Raw genomic sequence first — 26,190 nt, 5'->3', positions numbered from 1 at the left:
ACACAGTCTCAGAATAAGGGATAGGCCATTTAGGACTAGATGAGGAGGAATTTTTTCACTCAGAAGGTGTTGAATCTTTGGAATTTCCTACCACAGAGGGTGGTGAAGACTCAGTCATTGAGTATGTTCAAAACAGAGATCAATAGGTTTCTAGATATTAAAGATATTAAGGGATATGAGGATAGTGCGAGAAAATGGCATTGAGGTAGAAGATCAGCCATGATCTAGTTAAATAGCAGAGCAGGTTTGAGGAGCTGAATGGCCGACTCCTGCTCCTATTTCGTTTGTTCCTATATTCATCAATGACCTTCCCTCCATCATAAGGTCAGAAGTGGTGATGTTTGCTGATAATTGTACAGTGTTCAGTACCATTGCCACTCCTCAGATACTGAAGCAATCTATACCCGCATTCAGCAAGACCTGGACAACATTCAGGATTAGGCTGATAAGTGGCAAGTAACATTTGCGCCACACAAATGCCAGGCAATGACTATCTCCAACAAGAGAAGAGTACAATCATTAGCTCTTGACGTTCAATGGCATTACCATCGTTGAATTCCCCACCATCAACCTCCTGGGGGGTTACCATTGATCAGAAGCTTAACTGGACCAGCCATATGAATACTGTGGCTACAAGTGCAGGTTAGAGGCTGGGAATTCTGCAGCAAGTAACTCACCTCCTGACTCCACAAAGCCTGTCCACCAACTACAAGGCACAAGTCAGGAGTGTGATGGAATACTCTCCACTTGCCTGGATGAGTGCAGCTCCAACAACACTCAAGAAGCTCGACATCATCTAGGGCAAAGCAGCATATTTGAGCTGCACCCCAGCCATCACTTAAATCTCTCTAAACTATCTATCTCTAAACTAAACTAAACTAAACTAAATCATTCACTCCTTCCACCACCAGCACACAGTGTCTTCCATTTACAAGATGCACTACAGCAACTTGCCAAGGCTCCTTCAACAGCATCTTCCAAACCCTCAACCTTTACCACCGAGACCAGGGGTCGGCAACTTACGGTTCCAAAGCTGCATGTGTCTCATTAAGAACTCATGTGCAACACCCGACCTTGATCAATTGAATTAAGGAAAGGGAGAGAGGCAGAAAAGACAAAAGAAAGCTCCATCTAAGGACAGAAATATGAAAATGGCCACAGGTGTGTGTCTGTCTTGTTTTTCATTATTATTGGCATTTGAGTAACAGCATTGTGATTCTTAAGATATTGCATTTTTGACTGAATTTAAAAAATGACTCTTCCTGTTTTTAAGATTGCTGATATCTGACCTTGTTCTTCAAGGTCAGAAGATGCCAGGAAACACCACCACCTGCAAGTTCCCCTCCAAGTCACACACCAATTCTGACTTGGAACTATATTGCAGTTCCTTCACTGTGTTACAACCTCAGAGAGATTGTTAACATGAAAAATATGAGATATGAACCCCCAGAACAATTTAATGAATTACACAAGATTTCACGTTTTATGTCTTTTATTATAACAACTAAACTGAAAGGAAATCCCCAATTAACTAAATAGTACTTTGTAAGTAGCTGATACTCCCAAGTTACAAACCAAGGTATTTTCTTTACTTATTCAACACTTGAAAAATCTCACACCGCACTTATACATTACACAGTCCTTTTTGATGATGACATCTTTTGCTGTTAAAAGTCCCAAACTCCTTACAGTTGTAATGGGTTGGACCTCCCAGACTTTTCAAAAATCGTTTTTTTTTTTACTCTCTTCTCCAAGCACTTCCAACATGGACAATGAGATTTCTGGTGATCCTGTGGGCTCTTTACTCCTCCACAAGCTTTGACTCTCAAAACAGGTTCAAATTTCCACAGCCTTTCTCTATATATCTTCAGAGAGCAGGTGTTGCCCGCACCACCCTGCACCCGCACGCCCCCCCTCCCAGCTGCCACTACTCTTACAGCTTACCCTGAGGCCGCATCCTAATTGGCTGTCTTCTTACAGCCTGTTTGAGGCCACAACCCTGATGGTTCCTCACTTACAGCCTGTTTTTCTCCAGAAAGTCTGTTCAATTTATCTGGACTGAGAGAATTCAATAGTTTTGTTGTATTGCTCCAAAATGTAGAAACCAGTGGTCTGAGTTCCACAAAGCTACTGGTGCTAACATCTGCCTTGTGCATTTGCATATTCTCAATGGCTGACTCCTTGCTTTATGATCCAAAAGTCTGGGAGGACGAAACCCATTGTTCTCCAGGTACTGGTGCTGTAGTCTCTGTTTTACAGAAGATAGTCTTTTATCTGTTCTCTCTGTTGTCCTGGTTACCTCTCACAGGGTGGATGAGAGGTCAACTGACCTTCTGGACTCAATCTTGAACTTTTAAAAATCACAATCTTGAAGAAATGATCATGTTACTAGGTCCAGTGTTCATAACAACTGTCACTGGGTTAAAATCCTGGACTCCCTCCCTAACAGCACTGTTGGTGTACCTACCTTTTGCAGAGGTTCAAGAAGGTGGCTCACCACCACCTTCTCAAGGGCAATTAGGGATAGGCAATAAATGCTGACCTTGCCAGTGACACTCAGATCTCATGAACGAATATATTTTTAAAAAGTACCAATGAAGCACCAGTAGAAAGAACAGCACCAGAAGGAGTAGCAACAGCCTATTCCTCACAGACCTGCTGCTCTATAGGAGACAGGGGATGAACAGAGACATGCAGCTTACAGGAGGCCATACCTGCAACAGAGGGTGTACAGGCAGAGGATAAGCTTCCTCACCATGTCTGAACACCAGCATCTCAGGACATTCAGTGTCTCACTTCAGGTGATGGCAGATATTTGTAACCTGCTGGAACAAGTCCTGCTGCTAAGTGGACCTGGTGGTGATGTTTTACCAGCAGCTGTCAAAAGCACCACTGCCTTCAACTTATTTGTCTTTGGATCCTTCCAGGGCTCTGCTGGTGACAATTGCAGGATCTTGCAGTTGGTGGCATAATATAGGTGACTGATGATTTGTTTCCCAGGGCGGGCAATTATATCAACTTTGGCACTGGGTGATGCCTGCCAGAGTGAGCAGATGCTTGGATTTGCAACTCTAGCTGGCTTCCCATAGGTGCAGGGCATCATTGACTGCATGCATGTGACTATTACATCACTCCAGGTCACCCAGGAGCCACATCCACCACAAGGGCTTTCATTCTGTCAATGTGCAGCTGGCGTACAACCACAAAAGGATTTTTTTGCAAGATTCCTGGGCAGCTACCATGATGCTTTTACCCTCCTTAATCACTCACCACAAAGCAGACTCAAAACTGGCTGCTCAGATATAACCACTAAAATTATAGTTGATAACACCCATGAGGAATCCAACCAATGAGGCCTAGGAGTGATATAATGAAAGACATATGACAACCAGATGTGCCATTGAGCAAGAAATTGGGATGCTGAAGATGCGCTTCAGGTATCTGGACTGATCTGTAGGCATCCTTCAATACTCACCAGACAGGGTCTCTGGAATGGCCAAAGTGTGCTATGCTTTGCACAACATTGCACAGCTGTGAAGTTTAGACTTGAGTTAAAAAGCCACAGAGCAAAGCGCCTCTTCAGACAATTCCAAGGAGGAGAAGGAGGCGGAACGTGATAGGGCCAAGGCACCAGCAGCAGTGCACATTGCTGCCTGGGATGCTCTCATTTTCACAAGATTCACTTTGGTTGAACCAGTCCCCCATCTGATAGCCACATGCAAAATCCGTTTCCCCCCACCCTTCCCCCAACACAAAGCAGTCCTGCAAACAACCAAGCCTCCTTTTCACAGCCCCCCCAAGTGAAAAGGCCATTTGCCAAGCAGCCATAAAAAATGAGCAACACAGGTAAATGGTGGAAACAAATAATATTTATATGGCTCAAAAATTAAACAGAAATTTAACATTCTAACATTGTGCAACACACCCATGTACAACTGTAAATCTTTGATCTTCTTCTCAGCACTTCAACTAACAATCGGCTTTGAGCTGAATTCCCCACTTCCATGTCCCCTTTCACCATCATCCCTCACATAGCTCACCCGCACTTCACTGGTACCAATGAGCTGGAGAGCACCATACTGCAGATCAGTGGGGCAATGAATGGCCAAGGCTAGGGTATCATTAATCCTATTTAAGATGGCATTCACAGTGTGCAAGACATTGGTGAGGGGCTGCATGCACTCATTTGATTGTCATATGTGTTGTTCCATGTAGGTGACCATTCTTTTCATGGACGAAGAAATCATCGCAAAAGCCTATAGCATCATACATGGATGCTTGAGCCGCAATCCTCCATTTGCTCTCTAAGCGTGCACAGTGTGGCTGGAAAGCCTGCCAGTACTTTGCACATTCTTTGATGGTCCAGAAATATCCTCTTTGTTGAGGTTCAGCATCTGCATCCTCCTGAGCAGAGCTCGGAGCATCCTGTGGCCTCTGATGCAATCTCTCCACTGTGGTCTCTGTCTCCAGCATCTGCTCTTGCTTACTTGTGATGTGCGAGGCACCAGCTGCAAACCCAACTATCTTTCTTGTTGGTCTCACCGAAGTTTGAGTGTCTGAACTGATGCATGGTCTGCATGAGTCCTGTGATGGTGCATACTCAGAGTGAGTGACCTCCTCTGAGGAGTCACTGTTGTCCTCCTGCACCATCTCTTGTGGGATGCTTGAAGGTCCTGTGGGAGATGAAAGAAATGAATTAGAACTGTCAAGGTAAGAATGCTTTAAGTGATCATTCTGCACGTGACCATATTTCACTTGCCTTTGACATCAAGTCAACATGAATCAGTGTTGTATGCCATGTCGCTGTCTGATATTTAATTTTGTCATCGGGTAACTGGGAGGTCCCAATCTCCCCATCTCTGATGGCCATGCACACCAAGACTCCGGTGACATCCAAGGTAGCCTCCTTTGCAGCTGTAAGCATGGAGATGGCTGGAAACCTACCTCTGGTTCTCTGCCCCTCCCTCGTGTTCTGTCCTCTCTTGTCCTGAAAGGAAGGAAAGAAACCTGAGTGAAAGTGATGGCATGTATTAGATGGATGGAGAGTATCTTTTGAGAGTGACTATAAAGGTGTATAAAGGTGAGGGTGGATGTCAGTGATGATGGACAGGTGGGGATGTGAGGAAGTGCATAGACAGAGAAAGATGGGTGTTCAGAGTGATGTCATGGAGCAGACTTGAGAAGGCAAATTGAGGGGGTTAATATGATACACACATCAGGATGTAGCTCAATGTGCTGCTGTTCTCACCTTTCCTTCTCTGCTTAGATCATTAAACTGCTTTTGACATTAAATCCAGGAGCATGGCACCACACTCCTGCTGCTGACTTCCTCTACTATCTCCAGCCATGGCTTCTTGGCTTCACTGGCAGGCTTCTTCCACCCATCAGCAGGGGACAATATCTCATGATGGACCCTAACAGCTCCCATCATCACATCCAGCGAGGCATCGTGAAAATAAGGTGCAGCCTTTGAGCCTGCACACCCCATTCAGTCACTTCCTTGTGTTCTGCAACCAACTCCAGAATCCATCAAATTTCATGTTTGGAATGTCCCTTTAAATACTGGAGTTGAAATCAACTCATGTGGATCGTCATCTCTCCCACTCAACCTAATCAATTGGGAAATCTGGAAATAATATGCTAATACAGTGGCTGGGTTAAAAAGGCACTGACAGATGCACTACACCTCCTTCCAGGTTATCAGCATGCTACTGGAACGCCCACTCCTAGCATATCAGCAACTTAAAATCCACCCGATTGTGTCTCATCCACAAGGGGGCTGATGTGCAAGTCTCTAGCTGAATTGCATCATTGAGTGCTTATATTGTCAGAGATAATATCTGTTATATATTTGGTTCTTTATGCTGCCACCATATAAAGTATAGCCAGAAAGGTTCTTAGACTGTACTGTTTAAACATTAATCCTTATTGTATAGACACTACATAAACTCCACACTAGCCTGTGTGTCTCCTTCCAAAGCCATGCTATAACTATTCTGTAGTCCCTCCCACATGATTTCTTACCTCATCATGGTGGGTGGTAATCTTTACATTCTCTCAAGATTAACTCTTTGATACCGTTATACTACATCTCCCCCCAAATCTTTATCCCAATATGTGTTTAGATATATTGACTTTTTTATTTACATGCTACCCCATCTTCCCCCAAGTCTGTGACTTCATTGATTCAACCTATCAGGAGGCTTCACAACTCTCCCTGATCTTGTTGTCAGAAGATGTGGAAGATTTGTAGTCTTTCTCTGATCTTGTGTTTCTTGACTTGTACGGCCTTCGTTGAGGTTTGTAGCATTCGGTGCATTTTGAATTTTCGGTTCATCAACTGAGTTGTTTAAATGTATGACCAATTAACGTCTTTGATGTAAAGGAACAAGATTGTTTTTATTTCTCCATATAGAACCTTTGTGAATTCATACTAGATAAGATCACTGTTGATTCTTGTCTTTCTGGAGAATTACCCTTTCTCTATTTTGGTCTCGTACCTTTTGCCCTTTTAACAACTTTGGTAGGCTTCTTGTATGGTATCTTCTGTCATAATTATGGGTCTGTTTGTTTCAATACAACTTTTCTTTGTCTTGTATTTTTTGATAGTTCTGCTTTGCAATCTTGGAAGTAATTTCTTGGGTAGAATTGGAAGTTGCATACGAAGTTTTCTTCCCATTAAGAGTTCTGATAGCGCCAATCCGCACAATAATGGAGTAGTTCTATATGTCAGTCGTGCTAATTGGAAATCTTGATTTTTCAGCAACATAGTTTTAATGGTTCTGACTGCTCGCTCAGCTTCTCCATTTGATTGTGGATACTTAGGACAGCTTGTTAGGTGAACGAATCCACATTCTTCCGCAAAGTGCCTGAAGTAGTCGTTTGCAAATTGTGGTCCATTATCAGATACTATCTGATCAGGTATACTATGTGTTGCAAGAACTTCTTGTAAAGCTCTGATGACTGCTCCAGTTGTTGTTGTGTACATCTGCTTAACTTCGGTCCATCTTGAGAAGTAATCAACTATAATTAAATAGGATCTTCCCTCAAAGAAGAATAAATCCATCACCAACCCTTCCCATGGTTGAGTTGGGAATTGGGGCGAAATTAGAGGTTGATCTTGTCTGTGAACAGGACAATTTTGTTGGTCTTGCTTCTTCCCAAGTTTTCTGTGTAGCACTCATGTAGGAACTTGCTGCACTTCTCTTTCTCACTCTTGTAGTCTTTAAGCAGCATGGTGGGCTATGCTGTGTTGTGCGGGTTCTCTCCGCATTGTGTGGGCTGTCTGATGGAATCCGGACTCTCTGCAGTGCTCAGGTCAGGTTGAGGGACTCTCCCTCTGTCCTGGCTCCTGGATTCTTCTTGTTTATCTTCTTCAACTTTCTTTATACTATGAAGATCAATACAAGCTCTTCTACTTAAGAGTGAGAACTCCTGATTGCTTAGGCCATACAGTGATTCTAATATCTGCTTTCCTTTATATTGAAGTGTTGCTTGTAACTTCCCCTTAACTTCAAGTACAACACCTCCTGGGCCATGTAACTGAGTTTCTGTAGGTTGCAGAATGCATGTGGAAAGCCACGGCTCTCTATCTGACAGGACCTTCATGCTTGCTCCTGTGCCAAGTTTGAAATTAGTGATATATCCATTGAAATATATGTCTGCTGACCAAAATGCTTGTTTCTGATCGTTGATCTAGCCCAGAAAATATTTTGATTGGTCTGCTGCAGGAGGTTGCTTAACTTCATTTGCCTCTCTATTCTTAACTACCTTTCCTTTAATGGTTGAGATACTCAATATTTTATTTCAGCACATCTTACCAAAATGCCGTTTTTTCAGCAATAAAAACATTCTGTTCTATCGGTGTGACATCGTTTATGTCTGTGGGAGGTTTTTGCACCACATCACTGGTAGGGTTTAAAGGTATCTTTTGCTCTCCACCTCAGTATACCTTTTTCCTGCTGCCTCTTGTTCAACCTTGTACCGAGGTCTTTTCCTTACCTCGTATGATTGGTCTGTTACTGCTGCGCCAATTGAAGTAGGAATCACAAGCATTTAAGATTTTGTCAATGTGGCTGATTTTTCATCAATATGTTGTCTTGCTATTATGTCATCAGCTACAGCAACAATTAAATATAATAATGTATGCACTTGCTCTGTTTCTGACCTGTTGTCCAATTTCAATACAATTCTATATCTCAGGAACACTTTCCTCCATAGTTCCCAGTTTTGAGTCTGACTGGATCCCTCATGACTTTTGAAACTTTCTGGCATTCCCAATTTTTGATCTATTTAAAAACAATTATGGACTTTTTAAAGTGTTCCTCCTTTAAGAAATTTTTTTTTTCAAGCTAGCTTGCTTTGATGGAGTGTAGTGAGTGCTTGACAGTGTTCCCTGCTTTTCTTTTGGTTCTGTAGGGGTTTTCCCTATTGCTTAAGCAGTTAACTGAAATGTTTACACAACTGCCTATTGGAATTGACAGAGCTTTTTTTGAGCTAGAGTTTATCTCCTTCATGTTTGATGGTTTTAATGATTTTTTTTCTCTTCAGCTTAGCTACTTTAATGGAGACTCTTCTGTGTTCGGGGGTTTCCAGCACTTTTTTTCTCTTCACTATTGGACTTTTTTTTTCAGTTCACGTGCTTTTCATTTTTTTCCCTTATTTCCCTCTCACGCACATGGAACCTTTAGAAAATTACATTTTTAAGCTCCTCAAAGGCTTTTTTTTAACCAGATTTCTCAATCGTCGGCACAATAATTCACCTGATTGCTTGCTTTTCAGCCACACATCTGTTCTATGGAGCTTTTCTCAGCCTTCTCAGGTCTTCCCACCGCTGACCCAATTTAAATATTTGGTTCTTTATTTTGCCACCCTATACAGTCTAGCCAGAGGGAGGATCTGAGACTGTGCTGTTTAAACATTAATCTTTATAGTCTAGTGTACACTCCACACTAGCCTGTGCTGCTCCTTCAAAAGCCACGCTGTAACTGTTCTCGAGACTCTCCCACATGATCTCTTACCTCATCATGGTGGGTGGTAATCTTTACATTCTCTCAAGATTAACGCTTTGATACCTTTATACCACAATTTCAGAGTTAATCATTTCTCTTGAAGACTGATTTTTTTTCATGATGTTTCAACCATGCTATCTTAGACTGCAGCTGATGTTACTAGGTTAATCAGCTCTAAAGAAATCAAATGATTTCGAAAAAATGTAAATGACTTCCAAATATATGGAGATTGTATGTATGGATGGATGGGACTCCATTAACTATCACATATATGAAAGACAGTATTATGATTGGCAGGGTAATTAATTGAGGAATTAGTTGGCACCAGATACTATCAAAGGCTTTTCACGTGAAAAAGGAAGATCAAAAGGAGACATAATCAGGGTTTTAAAACTCTGGCCTGAACTTTGTGGAGGTGGTAGAAGTCCTGCCGCTGGAGCCAAAAGCAGGAGGTGATCCCTCTTCAGCTGATAGAGGGACCCGGGGAGGCATATTGGCGGCAGTGACCAATTAAGTGGCTGCCACCAGGGTGGCATCCAATTAAGGATGGCAGCCTGCCCCAAAGAGCTGCCAGCCGAATCAGAGTACCGGCAGCTCAGCAGCGCCACCGGTGGCAGTGGCCATTGCTAAGGCTGCAACATCAGGGAGATGGCGCCTGAATGGCTGGGCACACTTGAAAAAAGGTAAGTGGATTGAGGTCAGATGGGCAAGACCCGGTGATTTCTAGGAGGGGGAGATGTGTGGTCACTGAGTGCCAGTGATGCAATTGCCAAGAGGGCAGCCATTTCCCTGGAGTGCCCATAAAGGAGGGCTCCCTCATCCCCGCGCCACCACCGCCCCCCCCCAGAGACCGCTGGGAGGCCATCAGGGTTTACTGGGTGTTCTCCCCACACGACAGCGGGCACCCACCAATACAGGCAAAATGACCGCAGTGGCCAGAAAAGCCCCTTAGTCCTTAGTTGGCCATTTAAGTGGCTCAATTGGCCTCCTGTCGGGTTGCCAATCTGCCAACTCTCCAGCCACTGGCAAAATAGCATGGCGGCGGGAAGATGTCGGGCACCCTCCCGATGCCTTCCTGTGCCATTTTGTCAACCTTTCCACCTCCCAGCTCATTGCCAAAGGGACTGGAAAATTCCAGCCGCTGAGTGGAGTAGATATTGTAGATCCAAATTATCCAACCTGGACTGTGAGCATAGAACTGAAATATGTAAGAATCAAATTAATAAGTCAAAGGAGGAATGAAACTCGATGGAAGTTTTTCTGACAAGTTGATGAATATGTGGAGTAAAGTCCCAGATAAATCAGTAAATATTGCAACAATTAGCTTTTTTTTTGAAAGAGCTGAATGAATATCCGGTTAGGAATGGCACCGAGGGTTATAAGAGCACTGATAATTAAATGCTTATAGCTGCTGTGCTACAAGGGCCATAGAAATATTATGCCAAGGAAGGTATCCCACCTTTACTTAATCTGCAGGATGTGAGGTCAGCAGAGCATGGAGAAATTTTAATATTATTTGTAATAGTCCTCATTCTAAACAAATTTCAGGAACAGCTTACTCAACAGAGAACTGTGGAATCCTCAATCTATTCCATTTGTGAACAAGAACATGAGTAACAGATCTTATGTGAATTATCAGGCCTGCACTCAAAGAATAAATTAGTATTACGTTATCACTTGCTGAATATTATTCATAGATGGAAATCACCACGAGTTGTAAAAAACAGATTTTTCATCGACCTGGATTCATTATGGAACTGTGTTTTGCAAAAGAGATTAAATTACTGTACCCGTGGACGGAAGGTTTTATTTTCAGCGCTCAGGTGATGTACAATCCCAGATATGCAGAGTGGACCTGCGAACCCCAGCAAGTCTGCCAGAATGCGAAACGTACTGCTGAGAACGATGGGATGACCAAATGCTTGCCGCAGTACACGCCAGATCAGCTTTGAGTCCTGAGGGCAGACAGTGGTCTTTTTCTGCAACAGAAAGAAAAACAAACACTTTTGCTGTTTCTTTATGCAAATATAGCTGCAGAACGCACAACCAGACTCATGGTCATACTATCTACTCTATTGTAATAAGGAACAAAAGTCAGAAGTACCTGCTTTTTGATTTCAATTCCTATTGCACTGGTTCATGGCAGATCTTATGCTTGCTGATATGTATATGAAGGGTGGGAGACGTCAATGTTCATCACCAAGAGTGGCTCGGTAGCACCACTACTGACCAAGCTGGCCGAGTCCTAAAGGACATATCTGCTAGACTGGGTATATGGCAGGTGATGAGGGAACCAACAAGAGGGGAAAAACATACTTGACCCCGTCCTCACCAATCTGCCTGCTGCAGATGCATCTGTCCATGACAGTATTGGTAAGAGTGACCACCGCACAATCGTTGTGGAGACGAAGTCCCGTCTTCACATTGAGGATACCCTCCTTTATGTTGTGTGGCACTACCACAATGCTAAATGGGATAGATTTCAAACAGATCTAGCAAAGCAAAACTGGGCATCCAAGAGGCGCTGTGGGTCATCAGCAACAGCAGAATTGTATTCAACCACAATCTGTAACCTCATGGCCCAGCATATCCCCCACTCTACCACAACAATCAAGCCAGGAAACCAACCCTGGTTCAATGAAGAGTGCAGGAGAGCATGCCAGGAGCAGCACCAGGCATACCTCAAAATGAGGTGTCAACCTGGTGAAGCTACAACACAGGACTATCTGCGTGCCAAACTGCTTAAGCAGCATAGGATAGACAGAGCTAAGCGATCCCATAACCAACGGATCAGATCTAAGCTCGGCAGTCCTGCCACATCCAGTCGTGAATGGTGGTGGACAATTAAACAACTAACCAGAGGAGGTGGCTCCACAAATATCCCCATCCTCAATGATGGGGGAGCCCAGCACATCAGTGTGAAAGATAAGGTTGAAGCATTTGCAACAATCTTCAGCCAGAAGTGCTGAGTTGATGATCCATCTCAGCCTCCTCCTGAAGTCACCAGCATCACAGATGCCAGACGTCAGAGAATTCGATTCACTCCGCGTGATATCAACAAACGACTGAAGGCATTGGATAATGCAAAGGCTATGCGCCTTGACAGTATTCTGGCAATAGTACTGAAGACCTGTGCTCTAGAACTTGCTGCACCCCTAGCCAAGCAGTTCCAGTACAGCTACAACACTGGCATCTGCCCTGCAATAAGGTAAATTGCCGAGGTATGTCCTGTACACAAAAAGCAGGACAAGTCCAACCCAGCCAATTACCACCCCATCGGTCTACTCTCAATCATCAGTTAAGTGATGGAAGGTGTCATCAACAGTGCCATCAAGCGGCACTTGCTTGGCAATAACCTGCACAGTGACGCTCAGTTTGGGTTCCGCCAGGGCCACTCAGCTCCTGACCTCATTACAGCCTTGGTTCAAACATGGACAAAAGAGCTGAACTCAAGAGGTGAGGTGAGAGTGACTGCCCTTGACATCAAGGCAACATTTGACCGAGTATGGCATCAAGGAGCCCGAGCAAAACTGAGGTCAATGGGAATCAGGGGGAAAACCCTCCGCTGGTTGGAATCATACCTAGCGCAAAGGAAGATGGTTGTGGTTGTTGGAGGTCAATCATCTGAGCTCCAGGACATCACTGCAGGAGTTCCTCAGGGTAGTGTCCTCGGCCCAACCATCTTCAGCTGCTTCATCAGTGACCTTCCTTCAATCGTAAGGTCAGAAGTGGGGATGTTCGCTGATGATTGCACAATGTTCAGCATCATTCGTGACTCCTCAGATACTGAGGCAGTCCATGTAGAAATGCAGCAAGACTTGGACAATATCCAGGCTTGGGCTGATAAGTGGTAAGTAACATCCGCGCCACACAAGTGCCAGGCAATGACCACCTCCAACAAGAGAGAATCTAACCATCTCCCCTTGGCATTCAACAGCATTACCATCACTGAATCCCCCACTATCAACATCCTCGGGGCTACCATTGACCAGAAATTGAACTGGAGTAGCCATATAAATACCATGGCTACAAGATTAGGTCAGAGGCTAGGAATCCTGCGGCGAGTAACTCACCTCCTGACTCCCCAAAGCCTGTTCACCATCTACAAGGTACAAGTCAGGAGTGTGATGGAATACCCTCCACTTGCCTGGATGGGTGCAGCTCCAACAACACTCAAGAAGCTCTACACCATCCAGGACAAAGCAGCCTGCTTGATTGGCGCCCCATCTACAAACATTCACTCCTTCCACCACCGACGCACAGTGGCAGCAGTGTGTACCATCTACAAGTTGGACTGCAGCAACGCACCAAGGCTCCTTAGACAGCACCTTCCAAACCTGCGACCTCTACCAACTAGAAGGACAAGGGCAGCAAATACATGGGAACACCACCACCTGCAAGTTCCCCTCCAAGTCACACACCATCCTGACTTGGAACTATATTGCTGTTCCTTCACTGTCGCTGGGTCAAAATCCTGGAACTCCCTGCCGAACAGCACAGTGGGTGTACCTACCCCACATGGACTGCAGCGGTTCAAGAAGGCAGCTCACCACCACCTTCTCAAGGGCAATTAGGGATGGGCAATAAATGCTGGCCTGGCCAGCGACGCCCACATCCCATGAATGAAAAAACGAAACTGAGTTTGAGTGGAAACTTGAGGGGACTTCTCAAGACTAGTGCTGTTTGTGCCCAGATTACTGATTGCACTCAAAGTGGAAATTCTACCTTACTTTTTTAAGGCAATGGAGAAAATGATGGGACTTTAGATATACAAGCGTCCATGAAATAATGGTTTCCATGCCAGGGTAGTAAAAGAAGCAGGTGAAGAATTGCAGGTGAATTGGTCAGATTTTTCCAAAGCACTCTGGATTCAATTTGGATTAGAAAATTACAAATGTCACTACGTTATTCAGGAAAAGGAGAAATGAGCTAAGTACAGACCTACCTGTTTAACATCAGTTCAAGGGAGTTTCAAAGGAGGAAAGAAGTGGCGAGCTTTAGGGTGGGAGTTCCAGAGCTTATGGCCTGTCAGGAGCGGTCATAGGGCTTCCCTCTTTTCCCTCTCCTTGTTTGACCACAACCAGTTTAATCCTTTCTTAAAGTGGATATTGTGGCCAATTCAGTACTTACTTGATATGATCATAACAAGAACAAATAGGACAGATTTTCTTGAGTTAACAAAGAGGTTAACTTTATTGTACATAAACTGAGCTAATAAAAATAATCAACAACATACCAACTTTCACTCGCATATACACACTAGAGGTTTACGCACACACAAATAGGTTACAGAGTGGGAAGAAATAGATTTGTTGAGCTAGAGTCCATAGAAAAAGGGGGTATACAGTCTTTGGCGTTTGGCAATTTGGCTGGCTTCTAGCTGAATTTGATGATCCTGATGGTTTTATTTTGAACAAGAAGATGACTGGTTCGGTGGATCTCTTGGAGACAGCGATGCGGATGATTTCCTCCAATGGGATTTCTGATTGTAGCTGGAGTATGCAAAGGTGGTCAGTCAACAGGCAGAGTTCGAAGCTTTCAAGCTGAAATGGACAGAGAGAGAGAGAGGGACCCTCACTTCTGCACATGTCAGAGTACAGAAGCTTCTCCTCTCTCTACTGCAGAAAGACACAAGCTTAAAACCACAGATGGGAGGGGCTTGTCACATGACAGTCACTCAGGGAGTCAAACATAGCAGTTACCAGTATTTCTCTCTTGCTAAAAAGAATAGGTAGTTCCCTTAAACTTCCTGGATCTTGGTTCTTGCTGGGAATTGAGCAGACATTTCGTCTCCCTCCTCACAAGCTTTGCAATGTAGGACACAGTATTGCAAATTAGGTGGTCATCCTAAGCTGCTAGAAAAGTCATTTTTTATCTGTTCTTTCTTAAATTTCTTCAAAAAAATATAAATTCAGATCTTCTGTCAGTGGATTAAAGAAAATTATCATTCAACAAAGCAAGTTGGCATGATAAGGGTCTCAAAGGAGGAGAGAGGTGGAGAGCTTTAGGGAGGGAGTTCCCGAGCTTATGGCCTAGGGACTGAAGGAACAACCATCAATGATTGGGTGAAGGGAATGGAGGATGCACAAGAGTTCAGCATTGGAAAAATGCAGAGTTTTGGAGGGTTGCTGTAATGAAAGTGGTTACAGAGATTGGGAGGGACAAGCATGAGAATTTTCAAAATTGAGGCATGGCAGTCCCACTCAGCTGGACATTGGAGGAAAGACATTGAAGAAAGATCGTGCAGTCAACCATGTCAATGGCTGCAACAAAAACAAAAAGTGCTGGAAAAACTCAGCAGGTCTGGCAGCATTACCATTTCAGGTCTATGACCTTTCATCAGAACTGGCAAAGGAGAGAAAATAATTAGGTTTTAAGCAAGTGAAGGGGAGGCGGTGGGGGAGAGAACAAAGGGAAAGGTTTTTGATATGGCAGAGGGTGATTAAATAACAAAGCTGTCCTGGGACAAAGACAAACCATGTGTTAATGCTTGTGGTGAAAGGTGTAGCCAGGTTGAGAAGGATGAGGAGGGATAGTACACTGGGGTCACAGTTGTTATGAATGCTGGACTTTGTAACATGATTATGTTTTTAAAAATTGCAATTTTTAAAAGTTTAATATGGAATTCAGAAGATCAGGTGACCTTACATCCAGTCTGCTAAAGGACAAGACAGAAATCTTGGTTACAAGTCCAAGACAGATCAATGACTTTTATTGAAAAACCAGAAACTGCAGACATAGCACCTGAAGAACAATGGATTTCATCCTCCCAGATTTAGGGTCATAAACAAGGAGTCAGTGATTCTGAAGATGTAAATGTACCTCGCAGGTAACACTGGAAGGGAACAATGGAAGGCCCAGGTGGCTCTGTGAAAGCAGACTTCTGGTCTTTGCATATTGGAAAAGGGACAATAAGCTATTGACTTTTGAGTCCAGATAAATTAAACAGATTTTCTGAAGGCAGACAGGCTGTAAGGAAGACAACCAGAGGTGGCAACTTTGAGAGGGAGAGAGGGAACACCTGCTCTCAGAAGCTTGAGACAATGAAAGGCTGTGAAGAATTGAACCTGTTTTATAAGTTGAAGCTTGCGGAGAAGTAGAAGACCTGAAGGATCACCAGGAATTGCCTTATTCACGGATGTCCAGGTCAAAAGTGCTCAGACAAGTGAGCAAAGAGGACATTGATTTTGAAAAGGTCTGGGAGATCCAACCCATTGCAGCTGGAAGGAGTTTGGGACTTTTAACCTCAAAGGATTTCGCCATCAAAGAGCACTGTATAATGTATAAGTGTGGTGTGAGGTTTCCAAGTACTTTAATAAATAAAGAAAATACTATTTGTTTGTAATTTGGGTTATCAGCTACTTACAAAGTACTATTTAGTTAATGGGAATTTCTTTTAGTTTAGTTGTTATAACAAACGTCTTAAAACATGAAATCTTGTAATGCAATTCTTTAAATTGGTTTGGGGGTTCATATCTCGTATTTTAACGTTAACGGTCTCACTGAGGTCATAACAAATTGGGGGTTCAGGTATGGGATACGGATTCAGTGGCTTTATAATAGGTTCAATGGAATTTTCCAGAGTTTTAAATGAACAAGATTTTACATTTACTTTGACTGGGTTCAGTGTGAAATCACCATAAGCACCATTAATGTAGAAAAATTTGTTAAGACAGGAGATTTGACTCTCAGTATATTGCAGCAGTTCAGAAAGTCGATTTGGTCATGATAGCAGCACATGTGAGGTTAGTATAAGCCCAGGGGCTAGGAAAGCGGCAATAATCCAAGGATTAGTTCCTCGCTTGAAGCTGGTAAAGAGGGAAATGTTTCTGCTAATGTTCAAGTGGAGCTAGACAAAATCGAGTTGGAGAAGCTGAGATTGGAAAGAGAAAAGGAAAGAAAGGAAAAAGAAAGAGAGAGCCAGGAAAAGGAAAGAGAAAAGGACAGCCAATTGCAACTTGAAATGAGAAAACTTGAATTTGAAAGAGAAAGAGAAAAGAAAGAAAAAAGTTACAAAAAAAAAAGAGAAGCCAGAAAATTATGCCAGATAAAATTTAGATTATGTGAACAGTGAGTGAAGCTTTTAGGATGAATCCGATTTAACTCCTAGTTTTGATTTGGCAATGAATATTCACTTTGTGCCTAAATTCAGTAAGGAAGGAGTTGAAATGTATTTTGTATGCTTTGAAAAATTGCTATGTAGTTGCAATAACCGAAGGAAAGTTGGACAATTTTATTGCAAACTATGCTAGTGGGGAAAGCATTAGAGGTATATTCAACTCTTTCAGAGGAACACTCAAGTGATTATGAAGTGGTTAAAACTACAGTTCTCAATACTTATGAGTTGGTACCAGTGACTTAGAAGCAAAAATTCAGGAATTTAAAAGAGAAACAGGGCCAGAAATTTATGGAATTTGCTCAAGAGAAGGAAATGATATGTGATCATTCGTATTGGTCCATGAAGATTGAACAAGAATTTGAAAACCTTAGGGAAGTAATCCTAATGGAGTAATTTAAAAATAGTATCCTTTCAGGAATAAGGACCCACCTGGAAGAACACAAGGTTGGTAAAATAAGGAATGTCACAGAAATGGCATATGATTACAAATTGACCCACAAAAGCAGAAGTTACAGGCCCCAGTTTGGAAACTTTCAGAGGAGTTGACAAGATAGGAGAGAGGATAATGAGAAGAGATTCAGTTTTAGTGAGAGAAAAGATACAGATGTTTGATATCACTTTAACTGCTTGAATAATATTATGCATCTTCACAGGAAGTGATGCCAACCAACAGGTGATATAGCAGTTGGAGTAGTGTTAGTTACCAGTCAGCACGTGTATTATAGTAAATCTGTTGCTTTGCAATAAAGAACCCTTCATTCAACTTACCATTCAGCCTAAGATTGTTTGGTACATTATTGCTGAGTAAGCAATAACGCAACAGGCAACCCTCAGAGTGGTAAAAAATACGATAGGAGACTAGGGTTGAGTCAAAAGGAGCAATTTTTATTTTTGTAATAAAAGAGGGCATTGTCATGCAGCCCCCCACATGCTAAGAATGAGACACGTATTTTGCCACATGAACATTAAACTTTTAAATTGTTGCTGGGAAGAAAAGAAGGCCTATTATAAGGGGTTGCCAAGCCCCTGACTGGAAAGCCATTTGCACAGTAACAGACAGTACTTGGAAAGGACAAAGGGGCCACTCCCTGCTCCAATTTAATCCACAGTGGACTTTTGATTACCAGACGTTGATGGTGGAGAGGCTAGCATTCTAGGTTAACTGCTAAGATGGCCGAATACACAATAGATGTGGTCAGACCAGTTTAGTCACATGACTAACTGGCTGTTGTTTTTTTTTTTAATTTGAACTTGCCACAGAGAATTTGAACTCAGAATGCTCTTTGCTCCTGGACTGAAAAGACCTCTCTCCTGTCTGCTCTCATCTCGCTCTCACCAACTTCGGAAACCATTGAAGACACATGAACCCCAGGAGAGAAAATTCTCCTACAGTGAACAAGGTTTAAGAATACTGGACCCCAATGAAAAACAAGACTACCTACAAAAGGACTACAGTGAACTCGAAGCACAGTAACAGGAAACTCTTCTGATATTGCCTCAAACCTCTCTACTTCATTTTTTCTTCTGCTCTTTTCTCTCTCTGTTTGCATGTGCATATCGCAAATGCATGCTAGCATGGGGAGAGGTGTGTATTTGTAGGTGTTAACCGAATTAGAGTTTAAGTTTAAGTTTTAATAAATCTCACTTCCCTTCTTTAACCCTAAGAAGGCCTGTTTGTGCACATTGCTTTATAATTGGAAAGTAGTGAACAAGGATTCATCAAGGGGGAGCTCAAAACACAGTGTGTTTAAAAATTAAATCCTGTTACAATAAGACCAGATGAAGGCTGAAAGAGTCCCCTAGACACCCTTCTCAGCTGGTTATAACAGCATACAAAGGCAGAATGCTGGAAATTAAAGGCAAGCCTGTAGCTTTCGTAGGTTTACGAAAGCCCGACCTGAAAAAGGAAGCCCCAATAGGTGTTGCTGCTGACAAGCCAGTGGCTTTTGCAATGTTGGACAGTGATCAAAAATGCACTCCCTGGGTGCTGATGAATTGTCAGGTACCTGAAGGATATAGAAGTTTAGTGTTCAGGGGTATAGTGTCGCATATTTATCATATGAGGCAGGCAAGCTGATTGTGTTGCTTGGAGACACAGAGGTAGCTCAGACCTATTGGTAGCAAACGATGTAGATCTTCCCCCAAATAGAGCTGTGAATGCAAAAGACATGGTGTGGGGTATTGAAGAGATTACTTGGGATGAATTTTACTGGCCCCTCAATGCCACGGGTCGTGGCGTGGGGGCCAGTAAAATGCTACAGGGAGAGGCCCAGCTCGATCCACGACATCGCGAAGGACCCGCTGCATATTACCGGCGGCGGGAGGACCTTGGTGCACACCCTCCCCACCCTGCCACCAGGCGGCAGGCCTTTCATCTCCATATTAAAATGAACCCTGATGACATTTAAATGAACTTACCTGCAGGTAGCGGCCTCTGTTCGGCCTTAGCGCGCCTTTGGAACTCCGTACGGAGATTGGGCAAAAGATTGAGGGTTGGGGGGGGAAGGTTCAGGAGTTTGAAAAAGCCAACTCGGGCAATGAAACGACTGTTGGGGGGTTGGGGAGGGGCCGTCATCATAATATTTTTATTTAATAAAGTCTAACACTGATACCTCTTTAAATATAAAAATTTTGCTGAAGGGCTTAGACCCCTTTAAAAATGGCATTGGTGCCTGCGCAGTAGAGTCGGAAGCCATTGCAGGACGTGGAGGCCGCCCCCTCTATGTCACCAGGGGCGGCTGCTCCACCCCCTCTATTTAAATAAGCCCCCTCATGTAATATCGCATGTAAATGAGGCATGCTGTTTTTTGAGTGCACTGCCGCGAACTGCGGCGCACTCATAAAATTCAGTCCCTTATCTGCTCCATTGCATAAAGTTAATTTGCAATGTGATTTAGTCACCAGTCCAGTAATAGTGGGAATTGTCCCTGATTTGCATATTGAAGTGATAGATTTGCTACGGAATGGCTTAGCTGGGAATAAGGTATTGGAGTCTCCAGTAGTTTTGGAAAAGCCAGTTGAAGTTCCTGAAACTGAAGTTTTGCAGGAGGAATTTCCTGGAACATTCCAGATTGTGTAGTTATAAGATCCCAGGCTCATAAGAGTAAACAAGATGAGAAGGGTGCAGTTGTTGTGGGGGACAATTCGGGTGTTTGGTTGACTGAGATGTTTTTCAATGATCCGGTTGGGGATGTTGTTGGAAAAGGCTCCAAGGCTAGCAATGATGAATTGTTTAGCAGATCCTCTTTAATTGAGGCATAACGGGCAGACCCCGACTTACAAAATTTCTGTCAAACGGTGTGTTCTGAGGTAGAAGCTGAAAAGTTCCCTGAGTGCTATTATATTAAGAATGACATTGTAATGAGAAAGTGAAGACCTCTCTAGAGGCCTACTGATAAGGACTGAGCTATAGTTCATCACATTGTTGTTCCCCCACTGTACGGTAGTGAAATTCTGAGAATTGCCCATGAAATTCCAGTGGCAAGTCATGTGGGTATTTGAAATACTCAGGCCAGAATAAGACAGCATTTGTATTGGCCAGGATTGCATAAAGATGTGGTTAAGTTTTTCAGAACTTGCTATACATGTCAGGTAGTAGGGAAGCCACAGCCTTTGATTAAGTCGGTCCCATTGATACTGATATCTGCTTTTGACAAACCGTTTAGTCGGGTTCTTGTGCATTGTATCAGACCCTTACCCACAACTAAGTCAGGTCACAAGTTTCTCCTAATCTTCATGGATTTGTCCACTAGGTTTTCAGAGACAATACCTTTGAAAAATATCACAATGAAAGTCATGATTGAGGGGTTAATTTTTCACTAAATATGGATTACCAAAAGAAATTCAGTCAGACCAGGGGTCAAATTTCATGTCAGGGGTATTTCAAGAGGTGGTATGCAATTTGGGAGTAAAACGGCTCAAATCATCCATTTATCACCCGCAGTCACAAGGTGCTTTGAAAAGGCATCACCAAATCCTAAAATGTATGATAAAGGCTTTTTGTTTTGAGTATCCTTATGATTGGGATAAGTGGATATCATTTTCTTATTTGCCACCAGGGACACACCAAACGAGTTTACTGGTTTCAGTCCATTTGAATTGATCTATGTGCATGAGGTTAGGGTCCCTGCTAAACTCATTAAGGAGAGATTTTTTGCACATGAAGAGGAAACTATCCTCTTAGACTTATAATCCTGCCGCTGTTCCCAGCGGCGGGTGTGCAAAATGGCAGTGGTCTCACTTGTGACGTCAGTGACAATGTTGCCACCATTACGTGGCAGGTGGCCATTAGGCATAATGGCGGTGACTGTTCACCACCACCCCACCCCACCCAATCACGTGGTGGGGACGGCAAGGGAGATGCCATTCGCAGTGTCACCTAATGTTGGAGCAGGTGCTGGTGCCATCTTTAAAAGCCTTCCAGCTCTGCATTTACTCTCTCCATGCACACAAGCCCCTTGCAGATTTACCCCCATTCACACACAAGTCCCTTGCAGATTTACTCCCATTCACACAAAAGCCCCTTGAATACTCAGCTTAGCAGCAATGGCCGCTGTAAACCCCACTTCCCCTATGCTACTCTGGTTAGATTACCTTCCCGTTCATGGCACCGAAGACTCTTGCCGCGGTGGCGCCAGCTTTTCAAAGTTATGAAACTGAAGGCACGTGAGTGCTGCACGTCAACCAGAAAAATTGAGAAATCTTTGTTGGGTTGCAGTGAATTAGATTCAAATTTATTTAAAGCAGAATTTACAACATTTAAATGGCAATTCCATTGCATCGCGACGTCAATATTGCCATGGTACTTCCCCGCCTCCGACAAAATTGGCACACTGTGGTGCGGAGCTGGGTTTCATTGCAGACGGCTCCATGGAGATTCTCCACCACCCCATGGCACTGAACGCATCTCCAACAAGAGATCAAAATTCAGCCCAATGTGTCAGAATTTCGAAAGAGACTCACAAAAGTCTGTGAGATGACAAGTGATGCAAACCCAAGTGGATAGAACAGCTAAGGCACACAGTTTGCAGCCTGGAGATAAGGTTTTAGTTTTGTTGTCTTTGCCTGGGGAACCACTGGCAGCTAAGTTCAGCTGACCTTACTTCATTAGGAGGAAACTTCGTGAGGTGAATTATTTAGGTTTACTCCAAATAGACAGAAACTTCAAAAGGTATGTCATGTGAATACGTTGGAAAGATACTACGACTGTGAACCTTGTCAGCCAGTAAATTTATGTCAAATGATAGAAGCGGAAGTTAAGGATAGTGTTACTTTTGATGAACTGGGTGAAGGGGCAGAGACTGAGAACTCTCAGATTGAACCCCCTGTGGTGAAACTGGCAAACACAGAAGTGTTAGAAAATTTAGATACGATTCTACACTATCTTTCTGAATGGCATAAAAGGGACAAAGCAAATCTGCTAAAGAGTTTAAAGCAGTACATGCAGATACAAAGTACTATATAGTTAACGGGGATTTCCTTTAGTTTAGTTGTCATAATATGTCTTAAAACATGAAATCTTGTTGTGTAATCCTTTAAATTGGTCTGTGGGTTAATATTTCATAAATTAACACTAATGGTCTCACTGAGGTTGTAACAGTCACAGAAGATGCAATTTGTGACTTTGATTAGGGCTGTTTCTGTGTTGTGGCGAGGTGGAAATTTGATTAGAGAGGCACTAATATGTAGTTGCAACAAAAATGGGCACGGATTCAGGGGGTGACAACATGTTCAAGGACTTTGGAGAGAAAAGCAAGGTTGCAGTACAACAGTACTTTGCAAGGTCAGAAGGATCAAGGGTGTTTTTTGTTTGAGGTGTGGGATTGATGACAGCTAATTTGAAACGGAGGGGAACGGTATCTAAGAACTGGGATGTGTTTACAATATCAGCTAATATGAGGGCTAGGAAGGCAAGTTGGGTGGTCAGCAGTTGAATGGGAATATGGTCAAGAGAGCAGGAGTTGGGTCTCATGGATAAGATGAGCTCGGAGAGGACGTTATAGAAGATAGCAGAGTAACTAGAGAAAGCTGCGAGTTTACAGGTAGAGCAGGGGGGAGCCTTGGCTTAGTAGGCAAGGGGAAGGGAAGATGCAGTAGAACCAGCTGAATGGATGATCTCAACCTAATGACAAGGAAGTGAGTGAGGTATTTGTAGTTGTTTGAGGTGAAGGTGGAAGAGGCAGGGAAGTGGTTTAAAAAAAAGGATTGGCCATGTAAAACAAAAAGTCAGGGTATATCTTTGCATTCTAGATTACTACTGGAGTAGTGAGCAGTTTTGGCAGAGGAGAGCTTGACCTGATAGTACTTGAAGTAATCCAGCTCAATCTGGTGATGCATGGCTCAACCAGTTGTGCACTATGCATCCCTTTGACTTAATGGAGTAAAGATGGAGGGCAAACCAAGTGGAAGGATAAGTGTGGGAGAAAGTAAGGCCTTTACTGGGGACAAAGACAGCAAAGGCAACAGTGAGGGTGAGATTTAGCAAATCAATACTGTGATGGAGTCCGAGTGCGCAGGCTGCTGTCTGAACAGTTGAACTGTTGAATGTACTGCTAGGTACTGACTTTGGGATTCAAAGCTTGTGTTTTATCTGAGATAGTCATTGACTGGAAAATGAAACTGAAAGCTTCAGAGTTCTGGGGAAGATAGAACTGGATGAAGCCAGTTAAACAATCAGTCCTATGATCAGAGATGACTGGAGCTTAAGTTGCATTTTAGAAGATTAGTCTGCATTGTGTGTTGAAGCAAGCAGCAAGGTATTTTTTTAAATGAGACAAGGCTCCTGAATTGATTTTGGTTTAAAAAAAATACAGACTTGATTGTGGGAGCTGGCCATTTGCTGCAGCTGTTTTCCCTGACTGAAAGAGTTATATCAATGACACTGGTGGACCTATGCCATCAGGACTCTTGTGAGAAACCATGGAGTTTCCAGAACCATAGAAAAATTATAGCACAGAAGGAGGCCATTCAGCCCATTGTGTCCGTGCTAGCCGAAAAAACTAGCCGCCCAATCTAATCCCAACTTCCAGCACGTGGTCCATAGCCTTGCAGGTTACAGGAATTCAGGTGCATGTCCAGGTACCTTTTAAAAGAATTGAGGGTTTCTACCTCCACCACCATTCCTGGCAGTGAATTCCAGACACCCACCACCCTCTGGGTGAAAAAGCTTTTCCTCATGTCCCCTCTTATACTTCTACCAATCACCTTAAAACTGTGTCCCCTGGTAATTTACCTCTCCGCTAGGGTTAGGCCCCTCATAATTTTGCACACCTCAATTAAGTCACCTCTCAGACTCCTCTGTTCGATGGAAAACAAGCCTAGCCTATCATAGCTGCAGCTTTCGAGCCCTGGTAACATTCTTGTAAATCTCCTCTGTACTCTCCCCAGAACAATCATGTCCTTTCTGTAATGTGGTGACCAGAACTGTACGCAATACTCCAACTGTGGCCTAACCAGCATTTTATACAGTTCCAGCATTACATCCCTGCTTTTGAACTCTACACCTCGGCCAATAAAGGAAAGCATTCCATATGCCTTCTTCACCATTCTATCTACCTGTCGTGCCACCTTCAGGGACCTGTGGGCGTACACTCTAAGGTCTCTCACTTCTTCTACCCCTGTCAATATCCTCCCGTTTATTGTGTATTCCCTCGCTTTATTTGCCCTCCCTAAATGTATTACCTCACACTTATCTGGATTGAATTCCATTTGTCACTTTTCCGCCCTACACGGCCAATTTTTGTGTTATCAGCAAATTTCCCAATCATGCCTCCCAAATTTAATCCAAATCATTAATATATACCACGAACAGCAAGGGACCCAACACTGAGCCCTGTGGAATGCCACTGGAAACAGCTTTCCATTCGCAAAAACATCCATCGACTACTACCCTTTATTTCCTATCCCTGAGCCAATTCTGGATCCAACCTGCCACATTCCCCTGTATCCCATGGGCTTTCATTTTACTGACCAGTCTGCCATATGGGACCTTGTCAAATGCCTTACTAAAGTCCATGTAGACCACATCTACTGCATTCCCTCAATAATCCTTCTGGTTACTTCCTCAAAAAACTCAGTTAAGTTAGTAAGACATGACCTTCCCTCAACAAATCTATGCTGACTATCTCTGATTAATCCATGCCTTTCTAAGTGGCAGTTTATCCTGTCCGTAAGAATAGATTCTAACAATTTACCCACCACCAAGCTCAGACTGACCAGCCTATAATTATTTGGCCTGTCCCTCGCACCTTGTTTAAGCAATGGTACAACTTTTGCAGACCTCCAACCGTCTGGCACTTCTCCTGTATCTAGTGAGGATTTGAAGATGATCCTCAGCGCACTGGCTATTTCCTCCCTGGCTTCCTTTAACAACCTGGGATGCAATCCATCCTGCCTTGGCAATTTATCCACTTTCAAGGATGTCAGACCCTCTAGTACTTCCTCTCTCATTACGCCTATTGTATCTAATATTTCACACTCCTCTTTAACTACAAAGTCTACATCAACCCTCTTCTTTGTGAAGACAGAGACAAAAATCTCATTAAGAACCCTGCCCACATCTTCTCCATCCATGCATAAGTTCCCTTATACATCTCTGATAGGCCCTACCCTTTCCTTAGATATCCTCTAGCTGTTAATGTACTGATAAAACATCTTCGGGTTTTCCTTGATTTCTCCTGCCAATAATTTTTCATGTCCTCTCTTTGCTTTTCTAATTTCCTTTTTTACTCCACCCCTGCACTTTCTATACTCCTCTAGGCTTTCTAAAGTGTTAAGATTTTTGTGATCGTCATAAGCTTTCTTTTTCTGCTTTAACTTACCCTGTGAAGTTCTAGATAACCAGGGGGCTCTAGATTTGGCAGTACCACCCTTTATTTTAGTGGAGGCATGCCCACACTGTACCTGTAGTATCTCGCTTTTGAATGCCTCCCACTGGTTTGCCACTGATTTTCCTTCAAGTAGCTGTATCCAGTCCACTTTCGCCAGGTCACTTCGCAGTTTCTTAAAATTTGTCTTCCCCCAATTTAGAATTTTTACTCCTGTTTTATCTTTGTCCTTTTC

The 26,190-nt window shown here is 43.2% G+C and overlaps 1 protein-coding gene across 1 annotated transcript in view; it reads right to left on the bottom strand.

Moving 5' to 3' along the window:
- abcc8 (ATP-binding cassette, sub-family C (CFTR/MRP), member 8) overlaps positions 1 to 26,190 on the bottom strand; it is a 333,471-nt gene that overhangs the window by 244,807 nt on the left and 62,474 nt on the right. The window contains exons 6-7 of the mRNA XM_068046867.1: positions 10,797 to 10,990; positions 6,241 to 6,258 (exon numbers count right to left, since the gene is read on the bottom strand). Coding sequence (XP_067902968.1) covers positions 6,241 to 6,258; positions 10,797 to 10,990 — 212 coding nt within the window. The remainder of the gene's footprint in view (positions 1 to 6,240; positions 6,259 to 10,796; positions 10,991 to 26,190) is intronic.

This window comes from Heterodontus francisci, chromosome 14, assembly GCF_036365525.1.
Source record: "Heterodontus francisci isolate sHetFra1 chromosome 14, sHetFra1.hap1, whole genome shotgun sequence".
Taxonomy (NCBI): Eukaryota; Metazoa; Chordata; class Chondrichthyes; order Heterodontiformes; family Heterodontidae; genus Heterodontus; species Heterodontus francisci.
The sequence above is the reverse complement of the archived record's forward strand: the minus strand, read 5'-3'. Positions and strand labels throughout refer to the sequence as shown.